Raw genomic sequence first — 17,997 nt, forward strand, 5'->3', positions numbered from 1 at the left:
GGCTCGGGGCAGCACTGCAGGAGGCTAGAGTCACCAGCTCAGATTGGAGTGAAATTCGACAGGCGAAGACACGGCCCCAAATCCTGTGGGAGAGCCTGAAGGGCTTGGTGTTCTCAGAATTTCATTCTGAGGTCATCTCGGCCACTGTTCGGCTTCGACAAAGGTCTGCGCAGGCCATTTTCGACTACGTGGTCTCGACGGGTGCAGATCCGACTCTGCAAATTTGGGGTTTTCGGCTTACGACTGCAGGTGCTGAGGATATCAACACTCCCAGAGTGTTGATTTGTGGCTGTCTACACATCGAAGGACGGCTCACACTTCTTGGAGGCGTGTCACATACGACACGGGCGCATCTACACACAGACTGTAGGCGACATCCACTAGTTCAACAGGTAGCTTGTGTTTGTTGCTTGATATTCTAGATTTCATCCTGACATTGCAGGTACTTCCACATGGGATGTATTGTCAGAGATGATGTATGTCTGTTGAGGGTTTGCTGGCTGTGAGTCACGCAGCAAACAACCGCCGCAACGGTTACAGCATACAGTGGGAAATTTGTGGATGTATGACTTTGTGGGAAGTCTATGTACTGTCAGATTTACTACAGCCTTTGTTGAGGGTCGAGTGAGGTTTTATTGAGCGGGGGGATTCTCGAATGTTGAGATCCTTTCGGTGATATAGGTCTTGGAGTGATCCCTCAAGCACCTTAGATAGGCAGCTAGGATGTATTGACTGTGAGTTAGACAGTTGGGATTGCATCTTTGCTTTACTGCCGTTGAGGCATTGTCGCAGTCTATGCTCACAGGACAGTGACAGGACAGTCAGAGACAGTACATGTGTAGGACAGGTTTACCCACAGCTTACAGTGTCAGAGAGACAGTGTTTTTTGAGCTGTTTTTGGTCTGTTTTTGAGTACACCAGAGCCATTTTACAAAGGAGACTGCCGAAATTTATGCAGAATCTGAAGCTTTCTTGGTTCATTTGACAGGTTGATATTGGTTCAGAGGTCAGTTTACAAGGAAAACTCTGCCGAATTTTTCCCAGGAAAGTAAACTACTGTGAAGCGTAGCTATGGCTGGATCACAGGACACTGCTCTTTACAATATCAAGAAGCTGGATGGAACCAATTTCCCATTGTGGAAGCAGCAGATTTGGCACGTGTTGGTACAAAAGAAGCAGATAAAACCTATAAAGCTCAAGGGGATAAAACTAGAAGATATGGACGAAGATGAATGGAGCGAAATGGATGAATTGGCACTTTCTACCATTATGCTGACTTTGGCAGAAAGCGTTTACTTCAATGTAGCAGACGAGATGTCGGCTTATCAAGCATGGTTAAAGCCGAGTGATCTTTATGAGAAGCAGAGTGCAGCTTCACAGGTATACTGGCTTAAGAAGCTTGTTGACTTGAAGATGAAAGAAGGGACACCTATGTCCAATCATCTGAATGAATTCAACACAATCTATAGTCAGTTGTCAGCTCAAGGTGTTAAGTTTGATGAACCTGTTAGAGCTATGTTCCTGTTGATCACATTGCCAGAAATTTGGGACACTTTTCACACAGCTTTGAGTAATTCTGCACCTCCAGATGGTTTGAACATAGCAGGTGTAGAAGGAAGTTTGCTTACTGAAGAAACCAATAGAAAGACAATGGATGATGGCAAAGGAACAACCTTAGTTGTCAGGGGAAGGACCAAAGAAAAGTACAAAGGTGGAAAGAGGAATCAGTCTCGTAGCAAGTCCCGCAGTGCTAAAGGCAAGAGTGACATAGAATGCTACCATTGTGGCAAGAAGGGTCACATGAAAAGAGACTGCAGAGAATGGAAAGCAGAAAAAGGCAAAGAGAAAGCTGAAGACCATGGTGAGAAGAACAAGTCCTCAATGAAGATTCAAGAAATAAATGTGACAAACACTGTTGCAGAGGATGACAGTCTAGTGTCAAGAGACATCTACTTCTTGAAGAAGACAATGGACTCAGCTCTTCTTACAGCATCTGATGGAAATGCACTGAGTGACTGGATTATAGACTCAGGGGCATCACTTCATGTGTCTCCAATCAAGGAGTGGTTTACCTCTTATGTGACCACTAAAGATCATGTTCGGCTAGGCAATGGGCAGACATGTGAGATCTTAGGTGTTGGAGATGTTCAATTGAAGTTTCAGAATGGCTCTTCTTTCACGCTGAAGAATGTGAGCCATGTTCCCGCAATTACAAAGAGCTTGATGAGCACAGGTTTACTTGATGATGCTGGCTACGTCACCACTTTTGGACAGAACATGTGGAAGATATCCAAGGGTTCTATGACAGTAGCACATGGAGTAAAGTCTGGAGGACTTTACATGATTTATGTATCAAATGTCTCTAAAAATGTAATCAATGTAACCGAGCAGCCGAACGTTTCTTTGTGGCATAGCCGGTTAGGACATATGTCCAAGAAGGGAATGGAAATCTTGTCTCGTTCTGGTTATTTGCCTGGCTTTTCATTTAATGATTTTGAATTCTGTGAACATTGTCTGTATGGTAAGCAAACACAACAGCCACATAAGCATAGAAGCAGTAGAAGAGATACACAGTTGGCACTTGTTCATAGTGATTTGTGTGGACCTATGCCTAACCTATCTCTAGGGGAAACTTCTTACTTTATGACATTTACAGATGATTACTCGAGGAAAGTATGGGTTTACTTTATCAAGCACAAGGATGAAGCGTTTAGTGTTTTCAAAACGTTTGTGACAGCTGTGGAGAATCAGAGTGGAAAGAAGCTTAAATGATTACGCACTGACAATGGTGGAGAGTATGTTTCAAAGGCCTTTCAGGACTTTTGTGAGTCAAAAGGTATAAAACGTGAACTTACTGCTCCTTACAATCCTCCTCAAAATGGTGTTGCTGAGAGGATGAATAGGACCATACAAGAGAAGGTCAGAAGTATGTTGTCTAATGCACAGCTGTCAATGGGTTTTGGACTGAAGCTGTATCAACATCTGTTCATCTTGTAAATAGATCTCCTAGCAAGGTTTTGCAGAAGGATTCAGTGCCAGAGATGGTATGGTTAGGCAAAATGCCCTCATACAAGCATCTCAGAGTCTTTGGCTGTGAGGCATATACTCACGTTCCAAAGGAATTTAGGAACAAACTTCAACCAAAGAGTAGATGGGGTACAGACTTTGGGATCCCAAATCCAGAAAGGTTGTCCGCAGCAATGATGTTCACTTTAATGAATCCAAATATCATTCTAAACCAGAGAGGGTTGAGGAGATTAGAAGAGTTGTCTTCCAAGAAGATGGACCTGCACGTGCAAAACAAAATGTCAGGGCTCAAGAGGAGCAAGGACAGGATAGAGTGGAACCACAGGTTGTGGCTGAGCCTGAGCCACCTATTGTGCGTAGATCTGGACGTGTCACGCGACCTCCTGATAGGTTTGTTCCATCTATGAACTATGTCATGTTGACTGATTGCAATGAGCTTTCATGTTACAAGGAAACAGTGCAAATGAAGGACTCCGGGAATTGGCAATTGGCCATGCAGTCAGAGATGACAGCTCTGCATAAAAACAAGACATGGAAGCTAGTTAAATTACCACAGGGCAAAAAGGCTCTACCTTGTAAATGGGTTTACACGTATAAGATCACCGCTCATGATAGTCAGCCAAAGTACAAAGCAAGGCTTGTTGCCAAGGGCTTTAAGCAAGAACAAGGCATTGACTTTGATGAAGTCTTCTCTCCGGTGGCCAAGATGACTACATTGAGATGCTTTCTTGCATTGTTTGCCATATTAGATTTGGTGTTGCACCAAATGGATGTCAAGACAACGTTCTTGCATGGTGATTTAGATGTGGAAATTTACATGCAGCAGCCAGAAGGGTTTGTTGAGAAAGGCAAGGAAGATTGGGTATGCCAGTTGTTAAAGAGTCTTTATGGCTTAAAACAATTACCGAGGGCATGGTACCATAAATACCACAAGTTTATGCTTTCTCAAGGCTACAAACGTAGTGAGTTCGATCACTGTCTATATACAAAGAAAGCTAAGGATGGTAGTTGGCTGATCCTTATTTTGTATGTGGATGACATGTTGATTGCTGGCAAGCACTTGGAAGAAATTTCAGCTTTGAAGTCAAAGATGGCAAAATCGTTTGACATGAAAGACATGGGTGAGGCAAGTCATATACTTGGTATGCGCATTGAGAGAGACAGATCAAAGAACTTGATTTGGTTATCTCAAACAGAGTATATTGACAAGGTTTTGCAACGTTTCAATATGGAGAAGGGAAAGGCACTGAGTGTTCCATTGCCACCATATGTGAAACTTAGTAAACAAGATTGTCCTGTGTCTGAGGAAGAACAGGCTGAAATGGATAAGATTCCATATGCGTCTGCAGTGGGTAGTTTGATGTATGCAATGATTGCTACTCGCCCAGACATTGCATTTGCAGTGGGAGTAGTAAGTCGATACATGTCAAACCCAGGCAAGAAACATTGGGAGGCAGTGAAAGGAATATTGAGATACCTGAAAGCTACAAAGAGTATGCGTATATGCTATGGGAGTCAGGAGCTAAGTGTAAAGGGTTTTACAGACTCAGATTATGCAGGTGACTTAGACAACCGAAGGTCTACGTCAGGGTATGTCTTTACATTGGCTGGTGGAGCAGTATCATGGCGTTCTAGATTACAAGATTGTGTTACTCAGTCTACTACAGAGGCTGAATATGTTGCAGCATCAGAGGCATGCAAAGAATCAATTTGGCTTAATCGACTAGTAACAGATTTGGGAATCAAAGAAGAGATGCATGTGTTATATTGTGATAGTCAAAGTGCTATACAATTGGCTCGCAATCCAGTTTATCACTCAAAGACAAAGCATGTGGATGTGAAGTATCATTTCATCAGGGAAATGCTCGAGGATAAGCAACTTCAGCTTGTCAAAGTTCACACCACAGAAAATCCTGTTGATCTACTTACAAAAGGACTTCCCTCAGAGAGCTTTGCGCATTTTCACAAGCAGATAGGTGTAGGGTAGTACATCACTTCTCTACATCTCTTGTATATTAGCTTGTATAGTAGCTTCTCTCACACTTAAATTACCACATTGGACTTTAAGTGGGAGGTTGTTGGGGTATAAAGCCCAATGTGGTCGCCTAGGTAAGTGGGTGGGTCGCCAGGTATGTACACATATTCTTTTGTAAAAACCTAATAAGAACTCACTATGCTCTACACATTACAGTAGAGCGAGTTCACCATATCGTCGTGCTCTTCTTCTCGCACTCTCTCTCGCGTCGCACTACTGCTCGTACTCCTTCATCCAAAAGGAGGTAGTCTATTAAAGAGAAACGTGCATCTAATGGAGCTTAAAAGACCTTAGGGTTAGCTTCATTAATGACCTCCAAAAGTTAGTGTTCAAAAGTCCTTTGTCCTTAGACAAGCTATGGCTGACCTTGAGGTGGGATTCCTATCCAAGCATGAGGTGTTTGTTTTCATCTTGTTAAGTGTTCATGGGAACCTCGTCCAAAGCTTGAGGTGATTTTTATGCTTAAATGACTAAGGTTCTCGAAGTGTTCAATTCAAAGAGAAACTCTCAAGAGGCATAAAACATTTCCATGCTTGATTGACTAAGTGCTTGAAGTATTCAATTCAAACCAAATGACTTGATTAGTATAAAAGACACATGTTCAAATGATCCTCCACATGTGGCCCTAATGATGTGCTTGAATCCTATTGGATAGGTTTTAAAGTGGTCCAATGAGAGTTTAGATACATAAAAATAAATAATGAAGTTCTTTCTCTCAAAGAGGAAAAAGAGGACACATGTCCAAATGAAATAATTAAATAATACGAGAGAGCGAGAGAGAGAGAGAGAGAGAGAGAGAGAGAGGGAGAGAGAGGTGTGGACCAAGCATGAGAGGGGGTATACTCCCCCCCCCCCCCCCCCCCCCCCCCCCACACACACACACACACACACACACACACACACACACATACACACACATTCTTTCATTATGTGAAGTGCAAAGTGCAAGAGATCCATCTCCTTCTCCAAGCTTGTTGAGAATTGGAGAACTTACACCAACACTCTTGGCCATGGAATGCAAATCCGACCAAGATTCATGCTTCAATGCTTAAGCTTGCCATCTTCTTCATTTCATTACTATGCTATTATGCTATGCTAAGCAAGAAGAGTGACGATAAGTGAGGAACTATTTCTTTCTCCTATGGATAATTCTTCTTCGTCTTCTCTACCCTCATTCCCCGCTAGCTCTCTCCACCTTCGAAGGTGTTTGAGGCCTTGGGATAGTTAATGCTTTTTGCAAAGTTTATGTTATGCTCGTGATGTATGAAGCTTTCCATCTTCATAGCATCACCAAGGTCACAAGGAACACAAAGATTGTATTATACCTAGTCTCTCTTGATGGGAGAATCTATAATACAAACGTCTTTTGAGGGGGGACGGGCTCCAAGTAAATCCGGCCCTCAACTATTGTCATGTTCTCTAATATACTCTCTCTCTCTTGCAAAACTATTGTCCATGCCAAGTTAATTAAGTACTATGTTTATGTTGCTACCATCAATTAAGTTCACCCACTACGTTCTCAAAGTAATCTCACAAAAATGCTCACTCTAATTCTCTTAATTCCGCAATTCTCAAAGTTCATAGGCCATTACCATTAGATACACAACATTGTGCCATGTGCTTAAAATCGTGCTATTTACTCCTTTTTTTTGAGGAAGTGTTGGATTCTATCTGGCATTACATGTGTTGTTTTACAGGCAGCAATGGAAAGCAATTGAAGTGAAGGATCAATCAACTTTGATTAATTTTTTGTTGGAAGGGTAAAGCTCATGCCCTCACTAATTTCTCTCTTGAAGCCCTCCCTAAAGAGTTAGCTATTGCGAAAGAGGTTGAGCATAAGTCAATATACAAAAGCAAGGATAGAAATGATGAGGGTAGAGGCAGTAAAGTCAAAGAATGACGAATAAATTGCTTAGGCTTTACTTACCAAAAACCTTCAAACAACTAGAAGAGGCCAAAGAAAGCCTTTCCAAAGAAATTATGGAGGATGCTACTCTCCTTGCATATCTCGAATCACTTAGGGTTGAGCTTGAGAAGAGCCAAGAGGAAGCTATTCAAGCTTTAGATAGGGAGGCAACTGCAAGACACAAGACAATGGAAGTGCTTGACTGTATGGAGAGGATGAGGAAGTAAAACCAAGTTGAACTATCAATTTGGAAAGAGAAGGAAGCTTCTGCTCATGCCATGGTCGAGTCTCTGCAGATGGATTTTGAAAGACACAAATTAAAAGCGACATTGGTAGCTAAAAAGACTCGATGACGGATACCAAGGTCTCAAAACTTATCAAAGAGCTCTAGAGAAACAACAAAAGTACTCCTCTGTTGAGATTGCTGCCTTAAGGGCTCGAGCTTAAGGGCAAAGCTTGATGAAAATCAAGCTAAGCTGGTAGTCTTGGAGGAAATTTTTAGGGCAAAATTTTTGGTATGCCTTTTTCTGCCTTGGGATCTTGGTACTTTAATGAGGGTTGGGAGCATAGCATGAAAGTCTTTTTTGTTTTATGAGGATGATGAGATCACCCATATCTCACATGTTTGGTTTGGGTGATGGTTCTAAAGTTCAATTTTTAACAACAGTGAATCGTTGATTTATGGTGGTGGTTACAATATGAATGGCATAACTATTTTCTTACAACATTTTTGTTTATCTTTAGATTCGTTCGAAATTTGTCTATGCTCGGTTTTTTTGGATCGGTGATAAGAAACCCCCCCATCTCCACCGCATCATCAATTTGCTTTTTCATCTTCATGGCTTTCACTTCGAGCAAACATCCTTGAACTAATTGCAATTTTTGGCAAATCTGCAACTGCTCGTTTCCCATCAAATTCGTTTGAATTAAAATCTTGAATATATTGCATCGCTTATTTTTGCATCTCCATCTTCACCTCCCACCCCGGCTCGTTTCGCGTTAGGTTCACCAAGAATGTCGTGGGATTTGTGTTTGAAACGTGAGCAAGGAAGACAACGAGGCCTCTGGCTATGAGAGGTGTGATAAAGAAAGAACAACAGATGCTGATAGCTTCAACAAACTCCATAAGCACAAATAGACCTCAAGTAAAGTTTAATTAATAATCAAAATGGTCGTTAACGGCACCATAACCTGGCTTACATCAAGTTTAAGTATTTTAAGCTCCTTACAATGGGTTAACCCAACTTATCACTTGGATTAATTATAAAAAAAAACTTTGATGGTCTTGATAATGGTGGTGTTGCTCTCCTTTCTTCAATTGTCATCCAAAGCTCTCAAAGCTCCCTCCTCTGTTCGCTTTCAAAAGTTTTGTGGTTTACACCCTTTTTCTTCGTACTTTGCCAACCTCGGGTTTAAGGCCACCACTTTTGCTTGAATTTCTCGTTCGTGCCTCCTCTCTCTAAGATCGAGAGAGGAAGATCGTATGCTCAAAGCTTTGCTTAGTCGAGAGGGATAGAGAGATCCCTCACTTTGCCTTGCTTCAAACCCCCTCTACTGCTCTTTATTGCTTTCCTTTCTTGCTCATCAAGGTCGAGATAAAGAGCCTTAAAGCCCCCAATATAGAGAAAGAGATCGAGCTCCCTCATGCTGAGCGAGAGAGCACATACTTGAGAGAGAGAGAGAGAGAGAGAGAGAGAGAGAGAGAGATTTCCCCGAGCTCTTCTCCCTCCTACATCTCCTCTTGCTTCCACCCTCCTTCTCCTCGATCCTTTCGCTTGTCGCCCTCCTTGTTGCTTACCCTGGAAGCCAAGTGCTTCTCTTTTGTTAGTCCCAAGGCTGAGACAACTCTTTTCTCCCCTTCCTCTCCTTCTCGTTCATGCTTTTCTTCATGCAATGCCTTCCCTTAAAATATCCCTTTTAGCAGTGGGCCGTCGTCACTGCGTAGGAACAAGTGCTACTGATGCGACATGTCGGTTTGATGAGCTCCACCAAATTGTGCACGGCTTGGACCGAATAGGGGCGCCATGGGGAGCTCACCATATTTTGCTTCTTGCCCGCACTCGTCCAAGACCCCTACAGCCTGGCGCGAGCATCTTCTTCTCTCCCTGTGCCTCGCTGCTGCTGCCCTTGCCATGCCTGACCTTTTTTCCCCCTTCACACCCATTTAATCTTATTGTACTCAATGGGCGGCCAATCTATGGGCGGCCCTCCCATTTTCCAAAGCCCTTATGGGCGGCATCCCTTGGGCGGCCAATCTACACCTCATTTGGCTTACACATTGACCAAGGCATTGCCTTGTACATCATTCATTTGCAGTAGCCCTTGACTGACAAATAATTGTGAATTTTTGTGCCCATATCAACATCTTGCGTAAAGCCCCATGCCTTCAAGATGGCGATGGCATGCTTGCATCTAGAGAGAGGCCTTGACTTCGCATCTGCTAAAAACACACAAGAGCTTCTGGCCTTGCCTCTGTGGGGCAAATCCTGCAATGAGTGAGTCGACTTTCTCAATTTACAACTCATCAATAACTTTATGTGCTTTCATAAGGCACCACATTTGACACACATAATAACCAAAGCATTGCATAAAACATCTTATATCTCTCCATTAGCCATCCGACACAGAAATCAACTAAAGCACTGCCAAGAGTGACATCCTTTTCCAGAATTGATTAGTAGAAGCCCAAAAACTCCAGATGGAGCAATAACGGAGCGACCAAAGTGGTGTGGAACTAGCCCCCGATGAAAGTTAAACTGGCAATATTTTGACAACCAAAACTCTGATTGTCGATGTGAAAAGACTGACACGTTCCACGAAGCAAGCACTTAGGGCACATGCATTGATATCAACTTTGACCCTTCATCAGTAGCTGCCCAATCTGGTACCGATCTGCAAACCATCCGAGCTTCAAGCTGCCATAGTTTCCCGACCGTAGCTCCAATTAACGAGCTGTAAAGACAGGCGTGTAGAGCACTTTGAGCACTTTGAGTCGATAATCTTCTATTTGTGCTCACTTCAAACATACTCTTTTTTAGCATCATTAAGGCATCTGTTGGCCCTTTAAAGCCACATATGGCATACATTTAGCATTTAACTTGCTTGTTATCAAGCCTTTATTACTGCTGAATAATCATATAGGTTCAATTAGGACTAACTTGCATCCTTTGCTATTTTTCCTATCATGGAAGCGGACCTGCACGACAATGTATTTATTTATAGATTTCTTAAATACTCAAAATTCAAACTGTCCGCTAGGACGTACAATGACCATAGCTCATAAAGAGCATTTTAATAATAAAATATTCATAAATGTGCTATCCTTTCGCATAGTCCAATGATCGCTTATGCTTTGCCACATGTCAGTTGCAATAAACAAATACATTTCCATTTTCATTAGAGAGAGGAGCATGCAAAAGGACCCTAGGACTTTCACACTATTGTTGAAATTGGTGTATGAACGAAACGCTTGTATGAGCTAAGCGCTATTACAACAACCCCTTGTGTGTAGCTTAACTTACAATAAAGCTTTCCAAATTGAATTCAAAATTGTTTGCAATTGATATTAGCTGAACTACCTCAGTGAAATACACGAATGCTTGCTCTTGCATCAAAATGATGGTTATATCCAACCAAGTCAAGATGGCGCAAGCATGATACTAATTACAATACTCCATATCTTTGCATACGCATTTAGACATGGCCTATGTTTGTTTCTTTGCAGGCTTCTTAATAGACCTTTTTAGCTTGGCTCCTATCATGAAAACTTTTGTGCAATCATATTGGATGTTCCACTATCTTGTAGCTCACTGGAATCTTCTCTTGATGTTCAACTTGTCAAGCTTCAGTAGGCCTTTAACACATAATCTATGTGGTTAAGGGTAAAGGCCCAAAAGATGGTGTCAATATTCTTCACAACTTTAGAGAATTATGATGAGGCAACTCTTGGAATGCACAATATCTACTAAGCGCCAGGTGGTGTCAACATTCTTCACAACTTTCCAGAGACTAGATGATGTGCCTCCAATGCATGCATTGTGGTGCCATTGCTTGATTGCTATAAGCTTTGGTTAATGTGTGAATAGGGAATGCGCTCTGTATTGAAGAGGGTATCTCTCAAATCTTGGAGATCCTCCTCAGCTGTTGATCCCTTGGGTCTTCGCCTGCATGATGCATCACTTATAGACGAGAGCCTGACACTAACACCGCAGCCCCATATGAAACCCCTCTTAGGGAACAAGTAATAAAGTGAGAACCTGCCATTCATTGTGATGAGAGCAGGGCTTTAAAAACTGATGGGAGCTTCTCCTAGTTCAACACCCCCTCCTGGATCTGCGTAATTTTATTGCATGACGTACATCCATCACAGAGACACCTGCATGTGTCCATCGTCTCTCTCTCTCTCTCTCTCTCTCTCTCACACACACACACACACACACACACACACACACACACTTTTTGGTTAGTTGCGGACAACTGGGTTCCTAATTTGAAGCCCGCTTAGCAATAGAGTAGTGATGGTCTCCAGGCTGTGATGATGGAGGGGCAGTATTCAGAAGGTTCATTGCCTGCTTGCAGCTCCTCGCTGTCTGGACGCTACTGCCAATCCTTGCAGGTACACTCCCTAATACCTCCTTCTGTATAATGTGCAGGTGTGTGTGTGTGAAAGAGAGAGAGAGAGAGCCTGCATTTTTTTTTTTTTTTTGCTTTTATTGAAGTTTACATACATTCTGTTTCCAAACCACACACACACACACACACACAGAGAGAGAGAGAGAGAGAGAGAGAGAGAGAGAGAGAGAGAGAGAGCACCAAAAAATGTGCGTGTGGGAGAGAGGGCACAACCTGCCTTCAGGATGTGTGTCTTAGTGTGCTTGAGAGAGTACAATGGGTGCACAACCTGCCTTGAAGATGTGTGTCTCAGTGTACTTGAGGGCAGTGTTTTACATGACAGGCACGCCTGCAGGATTTGGATTTCAGGCAATTGTCAATTATCCCATTGCGGGAAGAGCTCTTTGGCCAGTTACGTTGGCAACAAGACAATCAGCTACCCACGAACAAAGTGTGTGGAGAGAAATATGAGAGCATATCAGAGTACCTGGCAACACATTTCCTTCTCTTGCGAGAAGATTGTCTGCATAGTTTGCGCCAAGGCATTCAAGCAATGTCACAAAACAAGCGGCCTGCAGATCGCCTTGACTTGCAAGTATATCGGGATGCAAGGTTGCATTCGATATGCTGTGGAAAATTTGGCATGGAGCATCGCCTTACCTTCCCCAAAGGCAACTGCTTCACAGAAAACACAGGGTTCTCTAAGTGCCTAAGAGAAGGCTCTCTTATTTGCATGTCTGATGATGGATTTCAGACGCTTATTTGGGGCACTGTATCGTGCCGCATCAAGCCATCAGTTGATGGTGACATCACCCAAATCAGAGTATTGGAGGATGTGGGAGATTCAAAACAGCTCTCATACGACACAAGATACACGGTGATGGAGTCACCGGCTGCTTTCTTCGAAGCGTATTGCCATGTGCTTAGAAACCTGCAGAAGCCAGATATGAATCATTTGCCCTTTGGAGAACACCTTGTTTTCCTGGAGCCTCAGGTGGATGCCCCTGATTATCTTACATCAAAAGTTGGAGAACAGGATGAATATGACTTTTTTTCTGTTTTCCCTGAGATGGAGAATCAGCTTGGATCTTGTGCTTTTCGGGTGCTACCAGAATGGCCAAAATGGAAGTCGTCATTGGATCCAAGTCAAATGGAAGCTGTAAGACACGGTATCACAAAGAGATTGGCACTGATTCAAGGACCTCCCGGGACAGGAAAGACACTTGTGGGGACCATCATTGTCAACATTCTGTTGAATAATCTTTGGACACCCACCAGAGCACCTTTAGTCAGGGATTTGGATTTACACCAAGATAAAAGAATGAAGATCGAAGACCAAAAGCAGATGGATGCCCCATTGCTCGTCTTATGTTACACGAATCATGCTTTGGATCAGTTCTTAGAAGGAGTTTTTGAGTTTGAGGAAAATCTCATTCGGTATGGGGGCCGATCTACAAGCTCCAAGTTAGCAAGTTGTACTGTGAAGCAAAGGCTCAAGAAGGGTCGACGAGGTATTCTAAAGTCTGTGTGGAACAGACACCGTTCGATTTGCCGTCAATCTGATGCTCTAAGGGTGGAAATAGCTCGGTGTCATGCAATCTTGTGCCTTGATCATGTGACTTTTGAGCCTCTCCGGGAGGTTGCTACGCAGGAGCAGATGGAAAACTTGTATATATGTGGGTCTAGTTCGAGAGTGATACAGCTATGGCTTCAGGGACTTGACATGCAATCAGCTTATCGCTGCATGCAAGGAGAAGAACACGAGAATCTGGCTCCAGTTGCAAACAATGGGGTTTGTGGTGAGCCAGTATCTGTTTTGGAGAAGGAGAGTGCAGAGAATTCTGAAGACTTTGATCTCGAGGAGCCCTATGTCTGGACGTTGGAAAAATCCTCTCGCATAGCTTTGCACGGTGAATGGTTGAAAAGGATTAAAAGCAATGCGGAGAAAAAACTCCATGAGCTTACTGCGAAATATCAATCTCTTTGTGCACGTAGAACAGATTCAGATGAAGAGATTCAATATACTGCTCTGAAGGCAGCTAGAGTTGTTGGCATGACTACAACGGCAGCAGCCCGCTGCTATGGCATTCTTATGCGGCTGAGGCCAAAAGTTGTGATAGTTGAGGAGGCTGCTGAAATTCTTGAAGGGCATATCATCGCATGCTTGACTCCTTTCACTGAGCATCTCATTCTGATAGGTGACCATTTGCAGCTTCGCCCCTCTGTAGCAGTAAATAAATTGGCAGCTGACCACAACTTAGATGTTTCTTTATTTGAGCGACTAGTGTCAGGTGGGATAGAGAAGGTGACACTGAAATTTCAACGAAGAATGCGACCGTGCATTTCAAGGCTGTTGCGAAGTGTTTATCCAGCACTAAAGGATCATGACTCTGTTTTCGGACGCAAGAATGTCGAAGGGCTTTCAAAGAATGTGTTTTTTCTTGACCACAGGTGGCAAGAGAGGTGTGCATTGGGTTCAAGAAGCAAGGTGAACCATGAGGAGTCTTTATTCATTGTGGAGTTGTACTTGTATGTTCTCAAGCAAGGGTTCTACAAGACATCGGATGTGACAATACTAACCATGTATCGAGCGCAGATGGAATGCATCAAGAATCTGCTCCAAGAAAGAGCTGAGCATTCACATTCTTTACCTGCAAATGTTGTGAAGGCATTGTTGGGAGCATCGGCACAAGTCACTTCTGTTGATGATTTTCAAGGGGAGGAGTCAAACATCATCATTCTTTCTCTGGTCAGGAATCTTTGTTCTGAAAAAGATGCTGAGAGTATAGGCTTTCTAGAGAGCTCCCATCGTATATGTGTAGCACTGTCTAGAGCTCGTGATGGTCTTTACATATTTGGGAATGCAGATCTCTTGTCTTCCAAAAGTGAATTATGGCAAGCTGTCGTGGATGACATGAGGAGCTCAAAAGCAATTGGAAGTTTTTTGACCTTAGTATGCCCCAACCATTTTCCTGGTTTGGAAACAGAGATTCATGAGGCTAAAGACTTTGGGAAAGTTGTAGATGGGGGATGTGGACAGAGATGTAACCACAGACTCGATTGTGGACATTTATGTCCAAGATCTTGTCATCCTGGTGATCATTCACAAGTTGCTTGCCTTCAGAGATGCTTAAGCTTGCTTCAATGTGGACACCGTTGTTGGCAAAAGTGCCATGGAACAACAAAATGTCCTCCATGTCAACAGAAGGTGTCTCGGCTACATCCCCGTTGTCGCCACCAAACATTGATAGCTTGCTCCCGTCCAATGGCCATTCAATGTGAAGAGCCTTGTGATTTCACGTTAATGTGTGGCCACAAGTGTGCTAACAAATGTGGCCAAAAGTGCACATATTGGTGCACTAGACAGGTTGAGAAGGCATTACCTTGTGGGCATGCTGCCTTTCTCCCTTGCTATCAGCCAGCAGATAGGTACTTCTGTCAGTCTGAATGTGGACAGCCTTTAAAGCCTCTTTGCTCACACTGTTGTAAAGGGAAATGCTCATCTTGTAAGCGAAATAAAGTGCATCCCCAGTGTTGCAAGCCATGTGAAAAAGTTCTTCCCTGTGGACATCAGTGCAAATCTTTATGCTATCAAGCATGCCAGCCATGCGCAAGACCTTGCCAGAACGTATGCCGTCATAGACGATGCCAACGGAAATGTGGAGATTTGTGCCAGCCTTGTGAAGAGTTTTGCGAGTGGAATTGTGAGCACTTCAAATGTAGCCTTAAGTGTCATCAGGTTTGCAACCGGCCACGTTGCAATATGAAGTGCCCAAAATTGCTAAAATGTGGCCATAATTGTATTGGCCTTTGTGGAGAGCCTTGTCCAATAAGATGTCGGATCTGCAACCCCAACATATTGGAGATATGCTCACAACTGCCATTAAAAGAGATGGAAGCCTCAACATGTTTTGTTGAATTGGCGGATTGTGGCCATTTGGCTGAGTATAATATGCTCGATGCTTGGATAGACACTGGTGAACCGGCTTCCTCAATCTGGCCCAAAACCTGGTAAAGTATGCAATCAATTTTGGCTGATTGTATTATGCATCCTTGGTTTCAACGAGTATGAATCATGGTGTCTGCAACTAGGGTTGGGAGGTGCATGTTGCCTCATTTGAAGATCTCAAAGAAGTATTAATGTTTAAGCACATTGAGACCTGGTATTGAGCATCTTGTATTATAGTTGAGGCAACATACTTAAAAAGTATTGTCTGGTGGTGATTAAGTGATTGCAATTTTTCTTGCGTGCAGTCCGAAATGTGGGACACCGATCAGGAGGACTATGCGCTACCGGGCTGCTATCAACTCTATACTCACGAAGCTTGAGCAATGTAAGAAGCTGATCATAGATAACAACCACTGTGCCAATAGCAGGCATGCTTTGTGAACCTTGAAGGTGGAGGCTTTCTCTCTCTCTTTCTAATCCTTTGTGTCAGTTTCTATGTCGCATGCACAGAACTTGTTTTTGTGAGCACTATTCTTCCGATTGTTGTGAGCCCTTGCACGATAATTCAGCTGTGAGTGAATGCCAGCTGCAAACAGCTATTGCCGCACATGGGCCATGTGTGACATGGCTATTGTTCAATGCTAGAAATTTGTTTGCAGCTAATGGATGCAGAAACTTTAGCATGCAGTACAAGTGGATATGCCATTAAAATTGTCATTGTTATGGTTGGTCTAGAGCTTATTCCATTCTGAGGTGCTTATTGTCCTCATGATCTCAAGAAAGTTGTAACATCTTCACTTAAGAGTCAGGCCATAAAGGTGGCGATATTGACCATTTAGCATCATCTTTGTTTAAATTACAAACATGCTTTGCCATTTCCTCTGAAGCTATTAAGGCTGTGATAGGAGACTATCTTTTAGAGAGAAATGATAACGGCTCCGTTTTCTATTGAGCTGAGAGTTGCCTTGACCTAATTGATGGTGGTGGCAGTGTGCTCTTCAAAGGCACAAGAGTACTCTCTCTCTCTCTCTCTCTCTCTCTCTCTCTCTCTCTCTCTCTCCAGATTCTCATACACATCCACCATTTTGTATTTGTTCTGAGAGACACAAACTCACTTTTTGTATATGTACCTCTCAGGCTCTTGATACCCACCTTTTACAGCTCTAGTAGTGCTTTTGCTTAGTTAGTCTCTTTCTTTCTTTCTATCCGGACCTTGTATCAGATTCACCCTGATGTAGCTCTTTGGTCTCATAGGTCAATATGGCCTCTAGAAGACATTAATATAACATTTCATTTCATTTCTCTCTCAATGGTTTCTTGTTTTAATCTGTTGATTAATCTGGCATAAAATGGGAAGAGAGTCGGGTCGAACATATTTCATGAATCCGAAATTTGCACACTAGCAATAATCGCAAAGATGTATCTTCATGGTTTAGCGCTTTGCAAATTTCTAAGGCTTACAAGTTTTTATGTTAGCACACATCGCATACATGTTCGATTGCCATATGTAAAAAGAATTTGAGCGACCAGTAAGTGGAATGAGAGAACAACTTCCCCTACAACTAGCACATCAAGGGTTGCCAATTTTAAGTGAAGCTGTTAGTTACAAAGACACCTACTTCCTTCTGATAGCTGCTACCTGATATGATTGTAGAATCAAAACTCATAGCTGATTAATGAAATTCAAACTAACCCAAACGAGTGAAGCAATATATGGCGAATGAAAGATAACCTCCCCAAAAAATTCATGAATTGTGTCATCAAGGCGTAGAAATTGAATTGTTTGGTGAGGGATAACACATATAAGGCATTGCTTGAGCTAGCCAAGGATGCAAGCTGTTGCTGCTACTCCTTTGGTTTTTCTGATCGTTTGAGTCTTGTGAGAGAATTCAACCCAAACATGAGAGAAATAAAAAATTAAACTTATCAAAAAACTCGATATTGGCACAATGTATGCAAGGCTATAGAAGGATATTGTAGCCAGAGTGGCTACCAATACAAGAGATAACAAAGGGGTGGGGAGGAAGTGGGGTGTGTCCTGGGAAGAGTAAGTGGAGGGCTTGGATTGGGAAGGGGTTTTGGGTGAGGAGGGAGCCTTGCTCATGGAGGGGGGATTTGTTGTTGCTTGGGCTTGATACACAGTTGCAATTGCCTGCATTGTCGCCGCTCTGTCCTTATGAATCCTTTGCAGCAAGTTTGGACATCAGTTGCCATGCGCATGGACATTTTATAGGCTTCCATCGCCATTTCACTACGTAGCACGTTGCTCCATCACTTCCTCGCATGCAAGTGAGATTCTATCAAAAATATCTTATCAAAGAATTCAACTCAAACATGAGGGGAATACAAAAGAAAACTGCACATTGGCACTATGTATTCAAGACCACAGAGGGATATTAGCCAAAGCGGCTACTACTACAAGAGATAACAAAGGGGAGGGGAGGAAGGGGGCAGAAGAGGTTCTGTGGT

The 17,997-nt window shown here is 42.9% G+C and overlaps 1 protein-coding gene across 4 annotated transcripts; it reads left to right on the forward strand.

Annotated features, from left to right (window-relative positions):
- The first annotated feature begins 11,003 nt into the window (after positions 1-11,003).
- Positions 11,004-16,714, forward strand: LOC147446730 (uncharacterized). 4 transcript variants are annotated; one of them, XM_086525901.1, is made up of 3 exons: positions 11,004-11,583; positions 11,923-15,595; positions 15,834-16,060. In XM_086525901.1, exons 1-2 carry the CDS (start codon positions 11,503-11,505, stop codon positions 15,592-15,594), a joined length of 3,753 nt encoding a protein of 1,250 aa, XP_086382027.1. In that variant the 5' UTR covers positions 11,004-11,502; the 3' UTR covers position 15,595; positions 15,834-16,060. The 4 variants fall into 4 exon arrangements, with proteins under 4 accessions (XP_086382027.1, XP_086382025.1, XP_086382026.1 ...); XM_086525899.1 differs by having other exon boundaries at positions 11,005-11,583; positions 11,923-15,590; positions 15,834-16,714; XM_086525900.1 differs by having other exon boundaries at positions 11,006-11,583; positions 11,935-15,590; positions 15,834-16,714.
- The last annotated feature ends 1,283 nt before the right edge of the window (positions 16,715-17,997 follow it).

This window comes from Adiantum capillus-veneris, chromosome 12, assembly GCF_014529385.1.
Source record: "Adiantum capillus-veneris isolate H3 chromosome 12, ASM1452938v2, whole genome shotgun sequence".
In the NCBI taxonomy this organism is placed as follows: domain Eukaryota; kingdom Viridiplantae; phylum Streptophyta; class Polypodiopsida; order Polypodiales; family Pteridaceae; genus Adiantum; species Adiantum capillus-veneris.

What these genes read in the sequence shown, in the direction of transcription:
- LOC147446730 (XM_086525899.1), top strand. Translation starts at nt 11,503, where the DNA reads ATGATGGAGGGGCAGTATTCAGAAGGTTCATTGCCTGCTTGCAGCTCC. An exon ending in GCTACTGCCAATCCTTGCAG is followed by an intron (nt 11,584 to 11,922) that starts GTACACTCCCTA and finishes TTTACATGACAG; the next exon opens with GCACGCCTGCAGGATTTGGA. An exon ending in TCAATCTGGCCCAAAACCTG is followed by an intron (nt 15,591 to 15,833) that starts GTAAAGTATGCA and finishes TCTTGCGTGCAG; the next exon opens with TCCGAAATGTGGGACACCGA.